Source organism: Notolepis coatsorum (assembly GCF_963971535.1).
Source record: "Notolepis coatsorum genome assembly, chromosome: 2".
Classification (NCBI taxonomy): domain Eukaryota; kingdom Metazoa; phylum Chordata; class Actinopteri; order Aulopiformes; family Paralepididae; genus Notolepis; species Notolepis coatsorum.
This window is the reverse complement of record NC_140166.1, coordinates 39302820-39321806: the sequence shown is the minus strand read 5'-3', so window position 1 is coordinate 39321806 and position 18987 is coordinate 39302820. Positions and strand designations below refer to the sequence as shown.

Sequence of the window (18987 nt, the reverse complement as noted above, 5' to 3'; positions counted from 1 at the left end):
CGTGAACAATTCCATTACAAGTAGACTGCCATAGATTACAAGAGTTCTCTTCACTACTGCCAAGGCTGTTCTCTACCTTGTGTGAGTGGACTGCCATAGATTACAAGAGTTCTCTTCACTACTGCCAAGGCTGTTCTCTACCTTGTGTGAGTGGACTGCCATAGATTACAAGAGTTCTCTTCACTACTGCCAAGGCTGTTCTCTACCTTGTGTGAGTGGACTGCCATAGTTTACAAGAGTTCTCTTCACTACTGCCAAGGCTGTTCTCTACCTTGTGTGAGTGGACTACCATAGATTACTTATTTGAGGGATTGTAGCTGCAACAAAGCCAACTTTCAGCCATTTGGCAACTGGAGCAAAGCAGAGGACTGATGCCAGGTGGATTCTGACAATGTTGCTCAACTAGCTATTTTGAAGGTAAGAGTCCAAGTGTGTAAAATGAGGGATCTGTCCCTATAAGCATCAACATTGTCCCAGTAATATGTCCCAAGATCAGGGTCTCTGTGTGGAAAAACGTTGATGCAGGGCTTTCGTTTTGATCTTCCAAAATTGTGTGATCGTCTGATGCTGGTGGCCAGTAACAGTGTTCATTTGGCTGAGGCCATATTCTCCATGGTATTCTTGCGAACATAATGCAGTGACTACTAACAAGTGACTAGTGTTCATAAGCGTTGTTGCCCCCCAAATGTCCGAATGACGGGCCTGAGGTGCACAGAACGAACGGAACTGTAGCCTACAATGTTGCTGTGTCACCTAAGCAGAGTTGAGTCATTGAAAAGGCAACGGATCTGATCTTTCCCCGGACAGTGATGTGGTTGTGATATCTCCTTTGCTTGCAACAGGAAATTAATAGTTTCTCCATCGGAAATGAACAGGTGTCAAGAGTTCTTCTGTGTGTGTGCATGTGTCCATTTGTATGTATGAATTTAAGGACTAGCCAAAAGTAAAACTAATATAACCTGATATATTTTTTATTTTTAAGTCCATCTCTCCGCCACACCAGGACCATCATCTCGTCTTCTGGCAGCTTTTGATTTGAAGACCCTTACACACACATATATATATATATATAATATAATATATATATACATGCCACATCTCCCTGTCGGCCTGCGGTGATGACTCAATTATCTCACCCCACCCTCCCCTGGCACTGAGGAAGATGAGGGGTGGAGGTCAGTGCTCTGAGAGGCCTCTTCACCCCAGCTGCCGTTGTTAAAGGAAAGGCTTTTCTGTATCACCATCCTTCTGGACAATGAGACGCCCATATAATGCCAGGATGACCACCCCGCCCCCCCTCCCCTCTCCCACCTTTTCTGTGGCCTGACCTCTGGGCCTGTGTTCACACGCTCCCTATAGGCCAGCTGGACGAGGCCCAGCCTCTGGCCCCACTGTATGGCCACCCCCCCCCCCCTCTCTTTCTCTCTCTTACTCTCCTTCTCTCTCCTTCCACCCCCCCTCTCTTTCTCTCTCTTACTCTCCTTCTCTCTTCTTCCACCCCCCCTCTCTCTCTTTCTCTCTCTCTCTCTTTCTCTATCTTACTCTCTTTCTCTCTCCTTCCACCCCCCCCCCCCTCTCTCTCTCTCTTTCTCTCTCCTTCCCTCTGCCTCTCCGTCACAAATTGGGTGTAAAAAGCCACTGTGCCTCCACCACCTCACTACCCCCCCCCTCCTCTCTCTCTTCCAGGCCCCTCCCGCCCCCCTCCAGTGCCCTCCAACGGGGCAACAATGGGACGACGCCCCCTCCTCCCCCCCCTCCACATCTGTGAGTGCCCCTCTGTCTCAGTATTCTTCTCCCTAACCGCTCCATTATTGGCTCTCTTTCACTTGTAAATGTAGCCAGCGATACTTCTGATGGGTCTTTTATGCACGCGGCCGGGGTCAGGGGAAAGGTAGGGGCTGAGGAGGGAGGGAGGGGTGGGCTGCAGTTGGGGGGCGGGTGGGGGTTGGGGGGGGGGGTCTTGTGCAGTTTGCGGGCTAGAGTGTGAGGGGACAATTGTGACAAAGAGTTAAATCCTTTTTTGTGTGTGCAGTCATTTGGGACGGTTGGGCAAAGCCCAAACTCTTGCCTCTTGCCTGCATTCCTGCGGCCCTCCCTAGCAGGAGCAGGGAGCAGGACAGGCCTGTGTGGAGAGACGACAAGAGTAAACTGAAAGCAACGTCATGAGGCGACGAGAACCCTTACATATCATTTGGTTTCTCAGGCGCCATGAGCGATGAAACAGACTTGAAATCTACTAGTCTGCTGTTGGATTGGTCCCGCTGTGGTGGTGGTGGTGTGTGTGACCAATAACCAAATTAGTTACTCATGGAAGGCCATGTGTTGTCTGTTGCGGGGTCCCATCTGTTCCTTGGCCGATCGAAGATTTTGTGAAGGTGTTGTATTTTTTCTACTGATCTAATATTCCAGATCTCATCTTTAGCAAGCTAGGCTCAAATGCTGTCAGTATGTTCGGGTCCATCCCGCTTGTCTGAGCTCAGAGCAGTGAGGTGATGTGTGACCATAGTGGAATGGCCTCCATGGTGTCATAGCATGGCCAGTGTGCCATAGGATTATATGTTATTTTAGCCTCTGTGCTGACCTCAACACCCCCCCCCCCCTCCCTCCCGTACACAACAAAGGGGTGGTCTCTGTGGGCAATCGAGTCTCCAGGACAACAGGTGGACAAAGGGGGCGCGGCGGGGGGAATGCAGTGTGGGACAGAGCGGGGACAGAGGGGTGGGTGACAGGGGCAGGGTGGGGTGGGGGCCTGGGTTGACCTTGGCCTCTGTGCGGTGGTCAGAAGGGGTGTGAGGGCCACAGGCCATGGAGAGAGAGGATGAGGAGCAGGGAAGGAATAATGCCTTCTCTTCGAACTTGGAGTGATTAATAACAACACACACACAGCCCCGCAATCCTAAATCTCTCTCTCTCTCTCTCTCTCTCTCTCTCTCTCTCTCTCTCTCTCTCTCTCTCTCTCTCTCTCTCGCTCTCTCTCTCTCTCTCTCGCTCTCTCTCTCTCTCTCTCTCTCTCTCTCTCTCTCTCTGTGTGTCACACACACATTCACACCACCCCATCTGACCCCTGTAAGCCTGCTGCCAAAACACGGGTCCCAGTTCTTTGACATGGTCACTTTCTCAACACTTCTGATTGATGAGTGATTCCATTCCCACCCACAAGTTATGGTAATGCTGCCGATAAGTTGCAAAGGAAGGGAAAGCCACAACTTTCCAGCTGCTGTGCGTCGTCGACTAATCCCGCCAAAGACGGACACGGCCTCATTAAGCTTCGCGTCTCCCATGGACTTTAGAAGTGAGGCCTGCTTCTCATACAGTTATTGTTTTTTCCAATAACGTTGACCTTCATAGCTGGTCATTACACATTTTAAGAATTCATGGAACATGCAAACTCCACACAGAAAGGCCCGGGAGATACCCCACCTGGGTACCTGGCAACACGGCAACAGGGCCCTATTCCCCGTACCTGGTTCAACTAAGTCGATCAAAAGTCCCATTATCCAGATTCAATTAACCCGATGTTTGAATCCGGGCTTTCCCTGTTCCTCGAACGCTGATTCAGTCTCGTTAATTCGAACCAGACTTGATACTCAGGATAATTGCGCGCGGCCGCCTCACCTGAAAAGACAGCAGGTGTCTATCGCAGAAATCCTGATTTTCTAACGGCATTGATTGATTGATTGATTGATTGATTGATTGATTGATTGATTGATTGAAAACTTTATTAACAGATTGCAGAATGGGTACAATACAGTACGGCTAAATAGCCTCGCCGACAAGTTAAATGCATAATCTATAGGCTAATTTTAAGTCCCTCATTACCCCAATCAATCAGATTATATTTATTTAAATGTGCCTGCTGGCAGTAGGCTTAATGGAATGAATAATCGAATGAGATCTTGCTAGCGAAAATAATTAGTTAAACTATTTCAGAATAAGTAGATACAAACAAGCCCAAATAGTATCTAATTGATACGAATTAATAGATACTTATGAGGATATCTGTACTGTATGTGCTTAGGTATCAAGTACTATATAAATACATGGTTCCCAAAGTTTTCAAGGCGCGACCCCGAAATAACGTGTCAGAGAGGCTTGGAGGCTATACAGTTTCACTATTAATTAGGTTTTAATCTGTTTCGGACATCATCCATACATGCATTGAATTGATTAACCTTTGGTTTATACAGTGACACCAGTCATGTTAATCACCTTCTTGTTCATCATCAGATAACACTAACAGTGCTTGAACAGATAAATGCATTTCCTCAAATTCATCAAAACGTCAAAGGCTTGCAATTGCTCATTAATTTTCTCAAGTCACGTCCACGTCATCAAATGAAACAGCGCATCTCCTCAAACATTTTAATCCCAGTTACAATATCACAATAACGTGAGTGACAATTCAACAATCCACATATTCCGATCCGTCGTAATTCATATCCACAATCCACGTATGAAGACGCGTCAATTTATGCAGAGAATATGAAACTAATCAGAGCCAAACGCCCGATAGGTTTCATTCATTAAAAACATCCCCGCGGGATTCACATTTGCAATGCGCCGTTATTAAAATAACCACATAGTGTGTATATCGCACCTCGCGAGCGCCATATATATGACGTGCATTATTTAGGACAAGGTACATTTATTATCAGCATTTTAGGTATATTATTTTACATTTAAAAAGCCCCCTCTAGAAAAATTAAGCACAAAAACATAATTCAGAATGGTATAATGGGATCTAGACTGATAATTATTGCAGGAAGCGAGCTGCATTTCTTTGCGAGGGTGTGGCCATGCAGGTTATCGAGCTAACTGAACTAAACCCTGCCCTGGAGCAGGTTCAAACTTTCTGATCTGTTGCCATAGCGATTTAGACAATCGCACGTCGGGGAACGGAAAGGTCTGGCTTAAGTCAAGCTATCCTGAAAATTATCTGGCTAACTCAGTTAGCCAGGTACGAGGAACAGGGCCCTGGTCCCCAATCGAACCCATGACCTTCTAGCTGTGAGGCGACAGTGATAACCATTACACCACCGTGCAAGTGTTGCTTAAAATAAATAAAGCACACCATCGGCTCCGAGGGCTGACGCCATAGCGTCTCTGTAGCCACAGCTGTATATGTGGCACAGTGTGTCTGTGATGACTGTGAGTTCATGGTGGGGTGGTGAACAATAGTGCAGTGTGGAGACATGGAGGACTGTGGACAGTGGCGAACAACAGGGACCGGCTTCCTCCATGGTACAGATAGAGAGGGGATGCTGTTGGAGCCAGGGATGGAGGGATGGATGGAGTTGGAGGGGATGGAGGAAAGAGAGAGCGTTTGCCAGCAACCTGCGCCACACAGCAAACCGTTAACAGTCGCAGTGTTCGCTCTGAGGGTTGTGTGCACACATAGTAAACACGCGGCTCATAGACAAATTCGTAGGGATATGAGAGAAGAACCCCCACCCCCCCCCCCCCCCCCCCCATCCCAGTGTTTGAAGGCCAAACATGAACAACAATATTTGTCTTATTTGTCCATCTTATCGCTTGTGTGTTTAGTACCACAGAACAAACTGGCAATATCCAGCATTGGAGCAATGATGGTGATGACATTTCTAAGAGTGTGGGGGGAGGGAGGGTGGTTGATGATGATAATGGTGTGTGTGTCTGTGTGTGTGTGTGTGTGTGTGTGTGTGTGTGTGTGTGTGTGTGTGTGTGTGTGTGTGTGTGTGTGTGTGTGTGTGTGTGTGTGTGTGTGTGTGTCGGGGAGGGGGGGGGGGGTCTGGTACAGCATATGGATCTGCAGTCGCTCGCTCCCCCTGCTCCACCAAAAACACATTACTAGCCTTGCACTTGGCAGGAGCCGGGTAATTATGTCTCATGCTCATACCTGACACTGTAAAAGATGGTACACCGTATATATGTGCGGACGACGTGCGCACACACACACACACACACATACACACACATACAGGCACAAACGCACACAGATTCTCAGACATGGTTTTTTCCCCGCGTTATCAATCTTCTCTTTCTGTGGAGGTCGAATGTCACGGCGAGGAGGATTGCGGGTTGCATCTCTCACGGACGGCAGTCTCCGTAGGTTTCTCAGACAAGCCGTCCAGCCCATCAAACACAGTCACACACGGCCAGTGGATGCTGCTTGAGGGAGGGTGTGACGTCAGTGCCTCTGTGATGCTCACACACCCTCCCTTCCGCCTGCGGCCCGTCCCCTCCGCCTCCCCGTCTCACCCCGTCTCACCCCCCCCCCCCCCCCTATCCTCCCTGCTCTTACTCTGTGGTGGTGGTGTGGTGGTTGGTAGTGTGTGTGTCACCCATAGCAATGACACAGAGTCATGTGACCGTTTTTTTTTTTTTTTGGAGGGACATGAAGGAGGAAGTGAGTGACCCGTATCAGAACACAGCAGGGCGAGACAGAAAAAAACAGCTGGGTAGCAGAAAGTGGACCGGACCCACTGATTCGCCATTGGAGGTCATTACATCAAAAAGAGGGGAGAGACGCTATATAGGCACCGAGCATATAACGTTATATATCACCGTCCATGATCCCGGCTTCATCTCGTTCCACCAATCCCTGTTCCTATAGAATCCCCTGACTATATGCGCCCATTGCAGATAGAGATAAACCACTGCTTTTCTTTATACGAATGGCGGGAGACGACATGAGACAAATAAAAACATCAGTTGAGGAGAGTCTCTCCAAAGATTTCATGTGTCATTATTATTAAGGAGGCAAGACATCTCTGGCTTATTATGTGTTTCTTCTATATGACTCACGGGAGACTTTCAGAAGGGGAGCCAAAGGTCTACCTAGTCGGTAGATGCCAGCGAGGTTAAACGGCTGTAATGATCTCTCTGGTCATTACATTGGGTCTCCTAATTGCTTCCCCAAGATATCTTTCTCATCGATATCATTGCCAATACTGATCAATTTCTTGTCAAGGCATACTGAACTGCAATAAATGCATGTGTAGTAGCATCAACTGGCCAAAGTATTGCCTACATCAACACCTTTTCTTCTAATTACTTTATATTGTGTTTTTATAAACCTTTTTTCTTTCTTTTGGGGGGAGGGGGGGTTATATTGTTGCTATATAGACAGTCAAAACTTTATTTTTTATACCAAACAGTTTTAGAATGTCTGTGTAAATCCTCACACACAGTCCTCTCAGTTTAAAGGATGCAGATTTGGTGTGTTGGTTTGACAATGGAGGATCTGTGTGTGTGTGGGTGTGTGTGTGTGTGTGTGTGTGTGTGTGTGTGTGTGTGTGTGTGTGTGTGTGTGTGTGTGTGTGTGTGTGTGTGTGTGTGTGTGTGTGTGTGTGTGTGTGTGTGTGTGTGTGTGTGTGTGTGTGTGTGTGTGTGTGTGTGTGTGTGTGTGTGTGTGTGTGTGTGTGTGTGTGTGTGTGTGTGTGTGTGTGTGTGTGTGTGTGTGTGTGTGTGTGTGTGTGTGAGAGAGAGAGAAAGAGAGAGAGAGATCTCCACGTGGGTGGGTTGACAGAGATCGAAGTAATCCACCGGTCATTTCGTAGAGTGAGAAAAGAAGATGCTGAAGCCGTATACAAAATACAGTACCAACCACTGTTCCTATCCCCTCATGTCCAGCAACACGCTGAGAGAAGAAGTACACAGAGGACTGGCAGGCAAATTAGTCAGAGAAGAGCTTGGATCAGAGCTGAGATGGTGCTGTGGTGTGAAAATCAAACACGTCCTTCTTCCAAGCCAGGAGGACAACAATACAGTCAAGCCTGCATGCGTCCAATTCTGATTACCATGGTCACACATACCCTCCTCCACAGGCCTGACCACTGTTGAATTCTCTACATTCCTGTCACTATACTGGCCGGTATTCACAGATAGTTATTTTCTTCTTCATTGAACAGCATTGTTAAAATCACTAATGCAATGATATTGAAATTAATAAACTAAATGCCATGAACAAATACCACCCCAAATGTTTCTGAAGGCAGATGAATGGTTGGGAGAGAACTGTGGAATGGACAGCAAGTTTTCTGGTGAACTGGAATGAAGAGGAATAATTACCACAGCGTGTGATCGTGTCAAGTTAAACAAATTGATCTTAATAATAAAACTAAATAGGTCCAACAAATTTGAACGTAAATTAACCACAAAAATAAGTCGTGAATCTATAAAATGATGCCTGCACAAACTTCTCCCACATAGGCTCTTTCTGCATTGATAAATCAAATGTACCACACGTGCTCTGTTGAAATGTGTTTTAGGGAGCTTGAAATGTACGAGATATAAAACTGGAAACACCAACAACAACAACAACAAAAATGCGAACAAAAAAGAATTCCGTTGCTAATGGTCATTTAATGCTTTATTGTTCACAAACATTGGAATAAGAAGTACAAACGAATTCCCACTTTATTGGCTTGTAATGGTATCCTTTATCAAAGGATAAAGGGGTTGGAAAGGTCACGGTTTGTTAAACAAAATTAAAATGATACATTCCTTAAGAATTATGCAAATTGTAATCCTAAAACACCACAAAAGACGGCAACAAAAGCACACCAGTGGAGCGACAATAAACCCATCCTTGCCGAGGGGCAATCGAAAGTGGGAAGAAAGGGAAGAACGGTAGATGCACTGGGACTCTGGGCCTACGTTGGAAATATTATAGTTTCACTCCAACAACTGATAAAACAAATGTTGTAGCTTGTAATATAGCCTACTTAATTAATCAATGACCCTTGCTTTGGTCTCTTAGGCTAAATGAAAAAAAAAATCCTAAAGTGACTGCATGCTTACCTAATACATGAGCACTATATATACAAAGGCCTAGAAATCAGCATACAGCCAAGGCTAATTAACTCGAAATTAAAATGTTTAAATACATTGGTTCAATTGGTTTTACGATAACATCACTGGAATCTAAGAAGAAATCGAATGATCAATAAGCAAAGGTAACATATGTTATGACATCAGCACAATTATATACAAGCAGAGGTGCAGATGCCAAGGAACGTCCAGCAACAGATGTCCATGCACAATTCTCGGGTTGTGTTTGAAATTTCACAAGAATTGCGTTTGGACAATCAGCTGCGAGGGCTCAAAATGCACACATACCATAATACTCTTATTGTATCCTTTTTAGACGGGCCTAAATTATACATAATGCCAATTACTCCATACCTAAATCCTACTTCCCCGCATCATGCAGACTTCCAATGTAAAATCGGGAATATGCCTATAATGAAGTCTGTAAAACTGAAGTCAAGTTCATCTGTTAGCCTACAATAAGTCACATTATTCATTTTAAACACTTCGTAATAGATATAGAACGGTACCGTATTAGCCATTTGTGCCAATTATAGTCGCCTAATATCGATAGCCTATAATCTGCAACAAATGAATGATCATCATCTTATCCCCATTTAACACATATCACATATAACTATATATAACTTTTCGTTATTCAGAAGTAAACCACATGGAAATAGGATGATCTCTGGCATCAGCACAGAAATCAAAGGAAACACTTTCAAACGAGGCTCTTCTTCAAACTCCTCTCCGCCTCCGTCTCGCCATATCTTCACCTGTGAGACGCGTCTCCTTGTAGTATAGTTACCGCCTCATTACAGTCAGAGAGAGGGACTCAAACTAGACTTTAAAATCCCTCAAACTATTACCACTTCATGGTGATTCTTGATATTCAAATGTTCACACTGCAAAAAATGAAAATATCTTGCGCGTTGATGGCGCCAGGGATGCCCTTAGGAAAACGGTTCAACCGCTGATGATGCACCTGCTCCTTGGTGATAGTTCCCAGCAAAATAAGATCTCATCATATACTCCAGCATCATGTAGAAACAGGAGAAGACGCGCAAAAAGGCAGAATGAGTCAAGTCGTAGCTCTCTCTCTCCTCGACTGGTTATTGATAGGACGACTGCATGGGAATGGCACTGGCTCACTATTCTCAATCCAAAGGCTTTTCTTCGGCTCCACTAACAATAACGGTGTTGCCGAGATGGACGGCGAGAGGGAGTGGGGATGGCCTCCTCTTGGTACAGAATTTGAATAACACCACGGGGTGATAAATGTCCATTGTGCAGAAGAAGTAATGAATCTGCACTGTCTCTGATAGCAGCACACAAGCCAGCAGCTGCGAATGAAGGACCAGCAAGCTCTTAAAGATACAACAGTCTTATTTTCTCTCCCAGGCGATTACAATCAAAACACTGTTAACCTTCCAAAAACGTATTGTCAACACACTAAATGACGTTTCCTTTTTCTGTTGTGCTATAGGAGAAAACACTGCAGACAATTAGGCTATAGTGATAGGCCCTGAAGCAGCTAGCACAAAGCGTTTTAAAACTAAAATGGGCCTGTTTGTTGTTTCCTATAGAATTTGCCTATTTTCGTCAAGTTTTTAATTGCATTGGCCCATGTATTTTAAATCGAATTTCTGGACAATACTGAGGAAATGTAAGATACGGTTATTTGTTTTTAGCAGATAGTCCTATAACCATTTTGTAATGATATAATCCTGTCTTAAAATACTACAATTTAAATTTTAACTGATTAAAGACCCTAAACCTAAATAGGTTTTGAAAGAAACCTATAAAACATTATTTGGGTGAAAAATGTGCGTTTTGAAAAGATAGGCACATAGCAGGTTCACATTGGGGTCTTTTGGACATAGCATGAAACCCTTTAATTATTAGACCAACTTAAGTATCACACATTTATCACACGCGTTTTAGCTTATGGAACATTCTTCACATAAAGGATGATGCCCAGTCCATTCTTCACTTTTCAAAATCACACATAAACAGAAATATGGGCTCTCATACAGTATAAAGTATATATTTCCCCAAGGGGATCAATAAAGGAATATCTTATCGCTTATCTTATCTTAAAGGCTGTCCAATAATAATTTTGATCCTATGTTTGGTAACTTGTAGTATGGGCCTTAAGTCAGCTTCATGTTGTAAGGGTACAGCAGTGTGGATAAATGACCTATACAGTACCAGACAGACTGCCTTAGGGGTTGGGCTCTCTCTCTCTCTCTCTCTCTCTCTCTCTCTCTCTCTCTCTCTCTCTCTCTCTCTCTAAGACATCTCTGCCTATTCCCTCCATTCCACTCCCTCGCTGGTTGTGTTAACATTTCCTTTGCTGGGAACATCTTCTCACTTTCGATGCTCATTTGCCTCTTAAAGGGCCTGCCCGCTGCTGCCTTTTCAGGGCCCTGTAAGAATAATTTAGTGCGGGAGGCCCGGGATCACTGGAGATTATGGCTATATGAAAAGGGAAAGGACGCGTTATTAATGCTTACTCATCAGAAAAGTGACTGGGAAAGGAACCCAGAGGGCCTTGATTCACTGTAAGCTATACTCCTTGGAAAACCACAATGGCATCATTCTATCCCGTGTTTATGGAGGGAAAAATGGACAGAGCTGGATAAAGATAATATGGTCAACTATTTTCTCACACAACATTTTAATCAGAATTTAGACATTAGGCATTTTACTACATGGAGTTTTGCAGTCCGTCACATTTTTCCTCATAGGCATGCAGGCCCTAGTAAAACAGTATCCTTCAGTGGCACTTGATCTCACAATAAATATATTGAAAAAAAATATATATATTATATTGTTTAGCTTGAAAACAGTGGCATGTAAAGGAGGCAGCAGTGGATGCAGCCGTCGTCTGTATCTCACAGCTTACTTGGGTGTTGGTTTTATGACCTACTTCTGTGTGGTGATCACACGTTGCAGATTTTTAGCTCATTGTCCTTCACAAAACTTTAGGGAATGTAGCCCCTCTACCTCGTCCTGTTGTGTTTGATTGTTCACCCACTCCTACGTTAAACACCACATGCCCCTACAGCGGGGTTGCTAGGTAGCAGGGGTAGTGGCCGCGGTTGGAGGGTGCCTGACTGTGGCATTATGAACACTCGGGGGACAATCTGTAACCACCCCAGTAGCTTTGTTTTTTCAGATGATTAGGCCTAAAGTGGATCAACTTTTCTCCAAATCCCAGCAGCAGCTATGTCCACGTTCTTCACTCTGTAAGTATCTCTGGAATCATGGGGAGGGGTCTTCAGACTTAAAGCTTCCACATAACATCAAGGAATTAAAACAATTAAATAATAATAATTCATTATTTATATAGCGCTTTTCTAGACACTCAAAGCCTTAAATGCTTGTGTCCAGTTTGTGCATGTAACGTGTTGCTATTCTAAGTAATTACCCTTCCTTGGAACAGGCAAGGCAGTGGGGGCCTGGAGCCTGGTGTTGCCAGCACATCTGTGAGCTTAGGGGAAGACCCCCCACCAGACCTGTGTTATAGTGAAGCTCAGCCTAACCATGGAGGGGAAAACCATTCCTGAATACATTTGGGCCTCCTTTATAAGCCCGGTGTCCAGGCCTGCCACTGACCTCTGACCCCTCCAGAGAAAAGTTATTGAAGCTACTGGTGAACCCTCCCGGGCTGACCACTCTGAAGGGCTGGGAAAGTGGCCTGATGGGGGAAGAGGGCTGGTTCAAGGGGGTCAGACCAGAGAAAGACAGAGGTTCTTGGGGAGGGGGTCTGTCATGAGTGGAGAAATTCTCTTTGGGACCCCCTTCCCCATATCCACAAGTGTGTCTCTGATGCTATTGTGACTCTGAGCTATGGCAAAACAGAAGACAAACCCCATCTTACAATGTTTGGCTCCTTTTGTTTATCACCTCCTCTTCTTTAGCTCTCCATCGCAATCTATTGGGCCCTTTGTATTGATCTTCCTTTCATTGGCCCAGCCTCTTTCCGCAGGTTTATATGCTCTTTTCTCCGTTTTTGTTTGCCCTGGGTATTCACTACTGTGTGAGAATGCTACACTTCTTGACTGGATGCAACTCATTAAAGACACTTAATTGATGAAGAGTGTAATTAGTGTGACAATCAGGGGGGATCAATATGTTTTGCTAAAGAACACATCACAGTACAAGGCTTATAGAAGAGCTTCAGAGGAAAACCTTATGTAGAAGTGACAGCGAAATAGAAGCAAAGAGGAGGCCTACTGTTGACTTGAGGCACATTCACAAAGGCACAATTGTTATTTTGACGTTTGATTTTTATATCAGGTATTGAAAAATAAATTATTATAATAACCAGTTATTGAATAAAAAGAAAACACTCATCCCCTTAAAATGACCTCCAATCCGCTTTGAAGGATCTCCACTTCAGTTGCTGCCATCTCTCCAACCTAGTAAGTCAACCCCTCCAAAATAATAATAATAATATATATAATCTTTCCATATCTCCACTTCAACAACTGAACATACACTTATGTGGCATTATTCATTCAACACACACACACACACACACACACACACACACATCAAATCAGAGGGTAGATAAAGTCCCAATAAATAACCACTTCTCAGCACACAATTGGTTTCTACTTGAGGCAGTTCTGTTTTCTTATAACGTCCCAGAGTACAGTTCCACTGCAAGACACCATCAACGTCTATGTTCAGACCTGGCCAGGGGTCGATTCCTGGGCTGGAGAGGCTGAGCGCTCCCTCTCTTTCCTCTTCTGCGCCGCTTGTCTTCCCCCTTGTGGCGAGGATGGGGACTGCGTGTCTAGGCCAGTGAGCTGGGAAAGGAGGAGGTCTACACTCTGGTCTAAAACCAGACTCAAAACCCTCTGCTCCTCCTGGGAGAACCGGCCCAGAACGTGGCGTTCCACTGACGCTTTACCAGAAGGCCTGCCGATGCCCACACGTAGCCTGGGCATCACCTAGGAGACAGGAAGATACATGAGATTCCACAGTTCTCTGGGGTCCATATTTATAGAGCCTCTCAAATGGGACTACTGATCTAGAGTCAGCTACCGTCCGACAGTTCGAATAATAAGATTGTGAACACAAGTGTTCCTGGTCACGTCACACATACTGGTCTTTGAAAAGATCTGTAGAATCTGTAATGCCATCAAAGTGACCTCTAGGCAAAAGAGCCTTGATATTGCACTTTCTTTACATTCATTGTTTTGGTCTGATGTGTGGGTGAGTTTAGTACCTTATTACACTGTGAACTTCGCCAAACCTCTCTAGACAGAGCCTGGGGTTTGGCCAGCAATAGCAACCCCTCCCTTATACTCACTCAAATCCAACCCACACATCTGATCGAAACAAAAGATGTAAACAAAGCACAATACCAAGAGGGGCTCTTATGCCTAGAGGTCACTTTGATGGCATTACAGATTCTAGTACCTTTAAAGGGTTCCCACAGACATTGCTAAATGTAATTCATGGACTTTCAAGTACTTTTCCAATCACTATTTTTCATTTTAAAAGGGCATTTAAAAGGATACAATTCACTTTTAAATGCTGTTTTTTTTTTATAGAAAAAAAAATCGGATCCAATATTGATGGCTTAAAACCAATTTCCGACAAATAGTTACAATTTAAATTAAAGAAATTCAATTCAGAACAATTTATCATTGAACAAAACGTTCAATGCGAATGGTTGATTTGAATTCCAAGGACTTTTTAAGCACCTTGTTAAAAAATTTGCTGTTTTCAAGGAATTCCAGGCCTTGACTTTTTTTTGTAAAAAAAAGATCAATCACTTCAAGGACCTTGTGCGAACCCTGGGGTTGACATTGACAATAAATGTTTGAGTGGAGGGCTGCTTACATCTGTCTGAAGGCAGTCTATGCAGGATCGGATACCGTTGTGACCCCTGTGAATGGACATGTTGGAGTCAGAGTTCATGTGGAGAATCACCATCATGCTGTTGCCTACTGGCAAAAAGTGAGAAATAATACATATAGAAAAATATGACAATATAATAAACTCACCTGGCACTTCCTCCATATTTGATGGCTATCTTCCCTAAGGGCTTGTCAAGCTCATCATGGACCAATAGGATGTCCTCAGGCTTGATCCTGTATTTACCAGCTGTGAAGTATGACAGACAATGGTTTTGTTTTGGATGATTTTGAAATGATGAATTCCTCACATTCATGCATAAATATTATAAGACAATTAGGGATGGACTGATACCAATTTGTCACTGCAAATACCAATTCCAACTACTAAACTTTCAGTATCAGCCGATACCAGGTACCAATCTGATCCATTGCTTTTACTGAACACTAATAGACTTACACCACCAGTATGGGGTCATTGGACAAAAGTTATTGAAATATATAAAAATGTTCTCCATTGGAGAGATCTAACATGTGTTAGAAATGCAGCAAATCAAGACACTTTGCTTTGATTCTAGCATGGTGCACATTTCTTTGTATAGGATCGTGGTATTGAGCAAATCCTCCGATATGATATTGTGAATTTATCGTGGTATTCACTGTAGTGGGAAAATAGGGACGTAAAACGAAGATGATGATGATGAAGAGTATGGGTATCGGATTTTATTTTTAGTATCAGTGCATTCCTAAGGCTCGCTCCGTAGTGGGAGTCGAACTGGACCATCTAGAGATGGTTGCAGAGAGGAGAGAACTCCTCTATGAGGAGCTAGTTAAGAGATGAGGAGTATGTTCAGCCATATAGACTCGCATTATACGCACATTCTGTTATTATTATCATCGATAAGTGTCTACATATCTCACCTGTCCAGCAGATAAGACCAACACCTTTATTCTTATTTCATAGTTTATCTTGTTCTTTACCTTTTATCCTTGTACTTATATTCTCATGTAATTTCTATTAGCCACCGTGTACCCCGTCCCCAGTGCTGCTATGAGCCCTGCATTTCCCTAAGGAGATTAATAAAGATATATCTCAGTGTTTCCCCTATATGCACCTATATGCACATGCACTTTTTTTTTTATTTATTTTTTTTTTTTTTACATTTAAATGCATCAATCTGGTGCACTTTGAGAGCAAAATAAAGAGGCTAGATCTATGATGAACTTTGTGCTCAAAATCGACTAGACTGCAGTGCTTTCTCCCTGCAGCCTTTTCCTCAGGTCAGTCTTTTACATTAAGCACCCCCACAGCCCAAATGAAATGATAAAAAATATATATATATATATATATATATATATATATATATATATATATATATTTTTTTTTTTTTTTTTTTTTTTAATAGTCTACCGTAGTTCATAGCAGCGGCGGTCCTAATTCAGCAGCGGTGATGTATCTTATCCCTTTCACTACCACACTACCAAAGGGTTAACCCATTTCACTGACACAATACAGAAGGTTAACCCGTTCATCACCACGCTACAGAAGGTTAACCCTTTCACTACCACACTGTCTGCAGTGTGGCGGTGAAAGGGTTCAAAGACAATGGGGGCACAGAGCTGTCGGAGCTCACCTGCTTTGGCCACGGACACGCCGTTGATGTTCATCAGCAGTTTGGGCCGGAGGAGCACCAGCTGCGTGTCCCGCACGTCTGAAACGACCACCTCGCCGGACACGTGTCTGTCCCCGCGCCAGTGCTCAGCGACTCCCAGGCGGGCAGCGAGGGCACTGAGCACCGCCATGCCCACACTGTGCCTGGAGCCGTCCATGCCAGGGTTGCCCAACCCCACCACCTGCCAGAGCAATGAGACACATGTCAGGTGACACATGTCAGGTGACGCCTACAGCAGCGGTGGTCCCAACCCATGTGATGGGTAAGGACACGCTTATACAAGAACAAACTATTATTTTCAATGAAAGAGACTACTACAGTCTTTTATGAGGTGTTGGCACCAGCAGCGAGATTGATATAAGGAGGAATTGACCATATTCACACACAGTGGCCATTTTTCTCTTATGAGCCAATCACCTAAGAGTCGGCGTGTGAATATGGTCAATATCGCACTCAATGTAGCTCGATATAGTTTATTTAATCACCAACGTTTCGACAGTGAACGGTCTTCATCACGCTATCGAAACATTAAAGAAACAATATGCAGCTACATTGCAGTATTACTTCTTATTTGACACCTAATCATTTTATTAAATGTTGTATAAATTGTAATATGATCATCATCATACACGAGGACATCGCAAAATATGAGCAGCCAAGGAGCAACATTGGTTAACTTTGACTCAAAAAATATTATGTTTACATTTGAATGAAAATAATGTAATTATATTTTGACAGACCCTCTTTAAAATCTGAGCAAAATCTCAAGGCACATCTGAACACCTGAACTGACGGCACACCAGCTGAGAAACCACTGGCCTACAGTATAGTGTGTAGTTTGTAATGCCAGTACACCAGTGAAGATAATGCCTTTATTAACACGTTGAGGTATGTACAATCACACCCACTGCACATTCAGTTTGAGAACCGAACATTAATGATAATGTAGGTAGTAATGGATACAGCCATGGAAAGCTCAAGAAAGTTCTAGAATTCTAAAATAGAAAACAAATCTCACCTCAAAGGGTTACATATTTCAACTATACCAGGAATGAATGTATTTGAGGGTGCAATGCCCAAACTGATAACATAAACATTATAAATGGGCCCCCAACTGTGTTTCCTGTTGTACGTGGGCCCAAGCTGTTACCTAGCAACGCAATTCCAATGAAAAAGGTCTCATTCAAGTCTTTCCACAAAGTTCTAGGCATATTATTCCCAGTTTAGTTTTTTGTATTTCTAGTCTAGGCGACTAAGAGACCATGGTAGATCCAAGAGCATTCCATTCGCCTGCCCCATGATTTGTTATGCGGATGATGTAAATAATATAGCTACTAATTGGCATTATTTCATACTTACCAACCTGCGACGGCCATTCGTGTGTATCTCTGCCTCACTGGCCATCATCACTGGAGTGAACGTTTCACTCAGCAACACTCGCTGTATCAGTCTTGATAAAACTCGCCGCATTGTGACAAAGTTCAGCAGCTTCTTGACAAAGTGTACAACCAAATGACAAAGTCTACTTATAAGTGTACCGTTGTTCATCTGTCATTTCTATGATGTGTTGATACTGTTATTATTAAAGTTACAGCAGTAGCCTGTCGGTGACATTGTAACGTCAGCTTCATTGATCATTGACTACCTTCATTGATAACACCAACATTCGTCCAAACGGGTGGCTACTAGATTAAATTACATTGTGTTGTATCCATTTTGTTATGTTAAAGACTCGATTATATCAAGGTTTTAATCTAGTAAAGGCTCATAAAAGATGGTCTGACGACCAAAGGGGTAGATTTAACATATCCGCCATGCTTTTCACCCTAGCGACGCTAAAGAGCTTCAATATGTGACAATTCTCCTCCTCTTCTTGGCTACAGCGCCATCTAGCTTTGAGGTGGAATAATTCCTTACACTTTGGGTAGTAGCAGATATGACTCTGGGTAGTAACCTATAATAAACAGACCTATTTAGTAGTAATGGATTAATTGATTGATTTAATTTTTTTTTTATTATATTATAATATTTTTTTTAAATGTTACTACAAAATGTGTATAGTGTTGCATAGTAAAGTGTATGTGCACAGGGCCCAGCATTTCTTGCTACACTCCTGATTGTTAAATGTGATTGTAGATGATTATATTATTCAAATTACATTCTGTAACATGGAAATGCCCTCAAAATCTGAAAATGTAATTTAAGAGGTAACATAATCCTAAAGCAATCAAATGTAATCAGGTTACGTTACTGTGTTGGAGTAATCCAATAGTAACAAATTATGACTAATAAAAAATGTAAGCAAGTAATCAGTAATGTGTAATGGAATACCTTTGAAAAGCAACCTTGGCAAAATAGCTCATTGCCCATATCACTTAACAAACATTTGAAGAACCTTGAAAAGTGAAAAGTGTAATCATGTAATAAGTGATTTTCTTAGGCAATAGAAATGAATAGGTACACAATGCAATAATGAATCAAACAAAATTTTGCACCAATATCAAATTTATTAGTATGCAGCATTTAAAAAAACCTTCAGAAGAAATGAAAAAATATATCACTTTTAATATTTCTCTCAAATATTCTATTTGTCCATTTCTTATCTTCGAAAGCATGGTTCATTCGAGAAGTGTTAACATTTCACA

At 43.1% G+C, this 18987-nt stretch overlaps 1 protein-coding gene across 2 annotated transcripts; it reads right to left on the bottom strand.

Moving 5' to 3' along the window:
* Window positions 1–13086: 13086 nt before the first annotated feature.
* Window positions 13087–18150, bottom strand: ptrh1 (peptidyl-tRNA hydrolase 1 homolog). 2 transcript variants are annotated; one of them, XM_084307619.1, is made up of 5 exons: window positions 17702–18150; window positions 16304–16523; window positions 14820–14919; window positions 14656–14701; window positions 13087–13757 (listed from the first exon to the last, which is right to left on the bottom strand). In XM_084307619.1, the coding sequence occupies exons 1-5, from the start codon at window positions 17888–17890 to the stop codon at window positions 13491–13493; spliced, it is 822 nt and encodes a 273-aa protein (XP_084163745.1). In that variant the 5' UTR covers window positions 17891–18150; the 3' UTR covers window positions 13087–13490. The 2 variants fall into 2 exon arrangements, with proteins under 2 accessions (XP_084163745.1, XP_084163746.1); XM_084307620.1 differs by having other exon boundaries at window positions 17988–18150.
* Between the last annotated feature and the right edge of the window lie 837 nt (window positions 18151–18987).